The sequence below is a fragment of the Acaromyces ingoldii genome, assembly GCF_003144295.1.
Source record: "Acaromyces ingoldii strain MCA 4198 unplaced genomic scaffold FA10scaffold_15, whole genome shotgun sequence".
NCBI lineage: Eukaryota > Fungi > Basidiomycota > Exobasidiomycetes > Exobasidiales > Cryptobasidiaceae > Acaromyces > Acaromyces ingoldii.
In genome coordinates this window covers 12,022-18,691 of record NW_020290261.1, presented here as the reverse complement: position 1 = coordinate 18,691, position 6,670 = coordinate 12,022, and the positions used below count along the sequence as shown (strand labels likewise).

The 6,670-nt window shown below is 47.4% G+C and overlaps 2 protein-coding genes across 2 annotated transcripts; both read right to left on the bottom strand.

Moving 5' to 3' along the window:
* Positions 1 to 1,406: 1,406 nt before the first annotated feature.
* FA10DRAFT_304950 (hypothetical protein) lies at positions 1,407 to 1,813 on the bottom strand. Its single transcript, XM_025525418.1, has 2 exons — positions 1,563 to 1,813; positions 1,407 to 1,504 (listed from the first exon to the last, which is right to left on the bottom strand). The coding sequence occupies exons 1-2, from the start codon at positions 1,684 to 1,686 to the stop codon at positions 1,470 to 1,472; spliced, it is 159 nt and encodes a 52-aa protein (XP_025373651.1). The 5' UTR covers positions 1,687 to 1,813; the 3' UTR covers positions 1,407 to 1,469.
* A 2,254-nt stretch (positions 1,814 to 4,067) lies between these two features.
* Positions 4,068 to 4,644, bottom strand: FA10DRAFT_270223 (hypothetical protein). The gene has a single exon (XM_025523045.1). It carries the CDS (start codon positions 4,613 to 4,615, stop codon positions 4,436 to 4,438), a length of 180 nt encoding a protein of 59 aa, XP_025373650.1. The 5' UTR covers positions 4,616 to 4,644; the 3' UTR covers positions 4,068 to 4,435.
* Between the last annotated feature and the right edge of the window lie 2,026 nt (positions 4,645 to 6,670).

The window sequence follows — 6,670 nt, the reverse complement described above, 5'->3', positions numbered from 1 at the left end:
CTACGCGAGGCAACTTTACTACTTATTGACCATGCATTGGGCAGATTATGCGTTGACGTGTCCAATAATTCGATGGGCCAAGGTTCACTTGGCGCTGAGAAGTTATAGGAAGAGTTGTGTCTATGGGAGCGGTCTCATGACTCAAAATATTGGTATTTAACGCGGCAAACCGTAAGGACAGAAATAAGAGTTGACAAAATGTTCGTCAGGCGCGTGTCCGTCCGGCCATGAGCGGGCGCCAAGTCTGTCTTTATGCAGAGAATATTTGTCGTTCACACATCTTTCATGTGCTTTAAAAAGGCTTTTGTCGCTCTGCCTGTCGAGCCCATAGCACTCTGTCTCGAGTCGACTTTGACCTCGACCTTGTTGTGCGTGAGCAAATTCACGCATTACAGTTGACTACCTCAAAATTCCTGAGCTCAGTCTCTGCTGGTGAGGTCATCCATTTGCACGTGATCACTAACGCGAACAGTTACTTCGGCCGATGTAGCTTCCAGGCGCGCATCAGGAAACCCCAATTCTCACCACGATATCTCCGCGCTCCTCACAATGGTGGACATCCACCCTTCAACCACAGAGACTTGACCGGAAGAAGGCTTGATTCAGGTTTGCGACGTGCACGATAGTGGCGTCGTTCTCCTTTCGCTTGAGTTCTTGAGGGTCGGTGGCGTGCTTTCCTGGGAATATGTGTTCTTTGCAACACAATCGGTCCGTGTACTCGGGATTGTCTTGGATCTAGGGAGGATGATTGGCAAGCACAAAGGCTGTGCTGGGGCGTTCAATTGTCTCCAGAAGCTGATGCGGGTACATGGTGGTGCACCAGCGGTCCACATCAAGCTCTTCTTCCATAGTGATATGCTAGTATGCTGATATGAGATTGTGGTGTGGGGCCAGACCCAGGCTTTTCAGATTTCCTCACATGCAGAAGAGATAAGGACACGTTCTCTGAGCACAGGCCATCCTCAATTTAAAGTTTTTGTGTCACTGACATGCTCATTCTTAAACAATGTGTCATTTGCCTTGTTCTAAGCCCTCAGGCATGCAGAACCATTGCCTTCGTGCCAATGGAATCGTCTCATCTTATTCTAGCTAGCTGAAAAAAAAATTTCCAAGTTTTACTTCTCTTTCACATACTTTACTTTAAGAAGGGTGCTTTTCATTTTTGGTCTTACAACAGCTACTACAACGCGCCAACCCCTCTTTCTTCGCTCTATAGACCGGGTAATCCTCGTTCCGCACTTTCGAATCAAGTTTGTTTCGTTTTAAACCACGGTTTTATGATTCTGCACCTGATCTTCCGACTTTTTAAAGTAATGGGGTGACTCCAAAAGCCGTGCATATTCCCGACAAGAATGGTCGTGTTGTCACGCTTTAAACATTAGCAGAAATGTTCACTACAACCTTGACACCACAAGTAAGCATGAAAGCATAAGATTACTATTTGAATCGCAAAAAGTTTTCAACGTTGTCTAGCAGCCGGCGCCATCTTGTCGTACGCAGAGTCCTAAGACGGTCAGAATTTAGTACAACTCGCGAGTCGCAGAATGAATTACATAACTTACCGACGTCATTTTGCGCACAAAGAACGAATGGGTCATTGTCAATTATGTCCTGCGTGCAACATACACCGCTGGGCCTGAATGCGATACAATCTGCATCGGTGGTGCACGGCGTATCCCGCTCCATAAAGTAACGTCTTCCGATTGTGCATTGGCGTCGTTCAGCTGGAAAGGCAGCACCTAGAGCAAACAGCGTTGCGAGGATGTAGATGCTGGAGAGAGAGAGAGAACAATTGCATGGTGAAGGCTGAAGGACAGGTGCTAAAAGTAGGGCATCGTCCGACAAATGTGTCGTTATATACCTATTTTCGCTTCCTTTCTTAGGAAGTTGGCACACAAGGACCGCGTGCTGCAAGGACTTTTTTTGGAAGACTAATGCCGTGCCATCTCGAGTCTAATTACAGACAATGTGAGCATGTCCGACGTTTTGATGATCCTTCTCTGCGTGCAACAGGAGCATATGGTCTTGACCTCAAGTTGGAGCGGCTCTTCACCTTACCAGCTCAACAGACGCATATAAGCTTGGTCTTCGATGCTTTGCCTCCGATAGCGGCGCTTGGTGACCGACGAAGCTGAAGTTGCTGCTCATTGCTGCATTGCGGTGGCGACTTTTTGTTCTTTTCTGAAGATTCTGACAAAGCATTCACGTCTCTCGATACGATGATGAGGATGGTGTTGAAAATTGCAATCTTTGCATCGAAAAAATGCTACTGCAGATCCTTCAATATTGATCCATTGAAAGAAGATCAGACACGACAATCGGAGCGTCATGTTCCAGTGCCGATTCTAGGGCGAGGTTAATGCGGAAGTATTTGATGACACGGCCAGTAGAACCCATTTCCGACATAATGAAGCGGCAGCCCATTCTTGGATAGCCGTGACACACGCGCGCCCCAGCGACGATAATTTATGTGCTCTTCCTAAAACAAACCTTAAGCTTGGCCGACGTACGTCGAGCAGACACGAGAGAAAAGTGAGCGCTGTCTTGCACTTATTGAAGCCGTGCAAGCCCCGAAAGACGACTGTGAAAGTGCCGCACGTCTAAGTAAGCGCAAAACGCGCAAAGTTGAGCAGTGCGATCACGGCGTAGCATTCGTGATGGTACGCAGTCATGTTTTACAAGTCGTGATTGCATTGAGCAATAGTCCTACTCCTCTACAAATATCCCAAATAATGAATCGCTCCGAATCGATGTAGGAAGAAGAAGCCTGTCTGTCATCAATCACGAAGCGGAAATTAGTCACTCGCATAGCTCATGTCAAGGCTCTTGTGCTCTGAATCGGTGGCATAGTCTCGCTATCGATGATACATCTACGGTCGCGCATCGCGTTCACACAAACAGAGGCTTGGCTTTATTTTCATTTTCATTTTGCACGTATCCTAGTCCCTTGAGAGGCTTGTTGAGGACTGTAAGCATGCTAAAGATGGAGACTGCAGCCAACGAGTCCAGTAGGACTGGCAACGACACGCTCCGGTAAGATAAAAGGCGGGTCCCATGGCAACGAACGACTCATTCTGCTGAGGTCAAGAAAAGTTTGCAACCACATTCGAAGATGGAGGTTAAGAGAGTAAATGAAGAAACAATGAAATTACGTTTATACCAAGCAATACTTAGAGACGAGCTGTCTTTGAGAGTTAAAATTATTTAAGCACCGAATGCTAGATACAAAGCAATTACGACAAGGCTTTTCCTTGATTCTCGTTATCGCTCGAACAAGCAAGTTGCTTCTCGTCAACCACAATGAACGATCGACCCAGATCCCTACCAGCATCATCTTTCGTGTAGTAAGAAGCTGTAGTTCCAATATTGTACATTCGTTTTTCTGTCTGCTGTGCAGTGCTCTAAGGTTCAGTCGGTGGCCTAGGGCTCAAGTCGAGAGCTCTTCTTCATCAGAATATGATGCAATCCCTTTTGCTGTAGAATCGAAATGAGTTTAAAGGAGTCGGACCTTTTTCGCCTTACGCAGCGCTGAAGGTTGATTTCTGAGCGAAAAGTTGAACTTCTCTAGTAAGAAAGTAGACGAGGCGTGATTGACAGATGTTTTGCGTTTGTGACGGGCTGTACTTGACGGGCTGTACTTGGGAGTTGAAGAAACAGAGTCGCGGAGAATATTGAGCAGTGTATCATCAAACCTTCCTGTATTGTCGTCCTCGGCTTCTGCCCGAGAAGCGTTCTGCAAAGCGATTATAAACGCTAATTTAGATTTTGGGTCGTGGAAAGATTCAGAGCTCGGAGCCAGGTGACTTTTCTCGGTCCACATATGATCCTCCGTGCTATTGAGCTCTCGCGCAGTGTTGGCGTCTTAGATCTCGTGGAGGAACTCTCAAAAAGAGCCAACTTCCACATTTCCTCATATTGCCACACATTCGTCGATATTCGAGTTGATCAAGCTTCTCGCTGAGCCTGAATGTCGGTCTGAAATCATGCGGATCAGGTTATCTGCTCACTACCTCAACGGATGCGCAGCGTTTCCATCGTCGCTTTCGCCTGCATGATGCAGGTCAATAATCAAGGCCAGATTTAAAGCAGGCGTCCCAATTCTCATCACAGGGGCGCGTCTCGATAATGTTGTGGCATTATAGATTCAACAGGATCAAGAGGTCCACGACAACTCGCAATTCCCGACCAGAACATATCAAAGGCAGACTTCTCATCACACTGAGAGAACTCAGAAACGCAGCATGCCATGCTGGTAGGGATTTTTCAACGATACTGGGACATACCAACCTGGTGGCAACCGCAAATACCGAGCAATTGTTCGTCAGGTCATTTGAAGCAAGGATTGACCACGGTTACTTGAATTTGTACGCTGCACCTCGAGTGCCTGCGCGTCAGTGAGGAATCGTTCAGTGTGCTGAACCTTGGCTCGAACGAGCTAAAGGGCCACAACCTCTATGACCTTGTCCACCCAGCGGATGCAGAAAGGCTGCATCGACTTGTCGATCAATTGCACATCAAGACAAGGTCGTCTATCTCCACTGTCGATCCGCTCACCATCGATCATTTCTCGCCTACATTCCTCGTTCGGTCTTCTCCCAAAAGTCTGTTCGTACATGACGAATTACGGATTCATCGCAAGCATGCGCAGAATTTTCATTTATTTTCTTTGCGCCTTCACATCGGCAGAACTTTTCCTAAAGAATGATGTCTCTACATTGTAGCAAGTGTCATCGCGATTGGCGAGGCTGCGAATCATCCGTCGCCAAGCCAGTTTTAAAATACTTTTATCGATCTTAGCGATGACCCCAGATATTTCTCGTCCCAGAAGATCGCACGCGCAGCGCACGCATGACGTGACCTAATGTGACACCCAAATTCGTTGCAAACACGTTTGAGTCCCCGCTTTCGATATCACAACCGGATCACCTATGTGGAAGTGGAAAGACATCCTTCTCGAGCGGACAGATGCGAAGCCTTGAAAACCTCGTGACAAGCTGGGAACGGCTTCAAGTTCAAATTGCACGACGTAAAGGACAGAACGGCGATCGAGAATCTCCCTCATTTTCCGCGAGGACAGAAGTTTGATGTGCATCGTTGATAGAGAGTCCGACTTGCAATCGGACTCTTTTGTCGTTGCTCTGTTGACCGACAGCTCCAACGTTCTTCCCCATCAGTAAATATTTCTCAGGCATGTCGGCGCCTGCCTCATTAAGTCGGTTGTGCCTGCGCGCGCAAAGGTGCGCGACGTGGCGCAAGGACATTTTCTCCAGCGCGTCCTTCGTCCGCCTCTTGTCGCCATTCTATGCATCACCGAGATGGCAAAAATTGGCATCCATCACAAGGAGGCTGCTCGCCAGAAAGGCACTACTGCGGAAGTAGAGCGCGAAGATCTCTGCGAGCTCATAAACTCCATTACGTATCAAGCTTTCGACTTCAACCTCTAGGCTGCGAGCGAAAGTCGAGTCTGGAACCGGAGGTCCGACAAGGTCAAGAAGGCTGATCGAGCTTTGTAGACTGCTTTAATCGGGATGCCTAGCACTGAAAGGCATATGAGCTGCTTGTCAAAATCGTCTAAAAATGCTTTGTGAGCAAATTGAAAGAAATATTGATTGCAGTCACTTGAAGGCGTTCGTGAATTCGCAAAAGTAAGAGGGAGAGGAGACTTTACAAAACCGGCATTGTTAAACTGATCTACCACCACATTTAAGTGACCGAAGTTACTAGTCGGGCCTCCTTATTGCTGAACGTAGAATTTTAGTACAGTTACGACTCGGATATCTAAGGGACACTGTCTTTCAGCGAATATAATGTAAGATTCAACCAATGAGAAAAGTCAGAAAAGATCCTGCCAAAATATCGCTTACAAACGCACTGTCCTAAGGGCGGCGAGAAGATTGCGCGGAAAATTAGTGGGAGAAGCGGACAACAATGCAAACAAAGATGAACAACAGGGGAAAGAGTCGAATACACGAGAGCAACATGCTGGCGAGTGGCCAAGCCAGCCAGACGGACGCAGGTAGATCAATTCGTCAAAGAGAGTGGTCACATCTGTTGGGCATGCTTTGCGGGCAAACCTAGCGGGCAAACCAAGCGGGCATGGGTTGGACGAGATTGGTCCTTGGAAGGCAGGGTGCACCAAGAAATACAACCATGAATTCTGTTCTCGTTGCTCCCATAATTTCAATCGTTGCTCCTGTCACTTTTGTCCCTACTGCTCCCATCGTTGCTGCTGTCTGCATTGCTTTCATGGTTTCAAACGTTGTGATTGTCTTTCTTGAGTCCATCGTGCCCTTTTCGTCTCCTGCTTATTTCGTTCATCAATTGTCTCGTCGCATTCTTTCGGCCGGATCGACCCTTTGCCAGCTAAATGGCATGGAATGACTTCTCTGCACTGAGCAGCGTCGTGAGAAAGGTTAAAGTGTGGGATGAGAAAGTTCGGATCCGTGGAGCAAATCAGGGTTAGGGTTAGGGTTATTCCGTACTGCCCAAACCAACCAACCAGGACTATACCACGAGATCTAGACTAGTGGTGTGGAACATGACCTACCCGTTTGGTAAGGACGGAAACCCGAAAGGTTGGTTGGTGCGTTGAAGGAGCTGTCCTATGAGCAAAAATAAGTTGATAAACAAAAAATCTAGTTCGTGTACAGCTTCTTCAACAGCTAGCTAG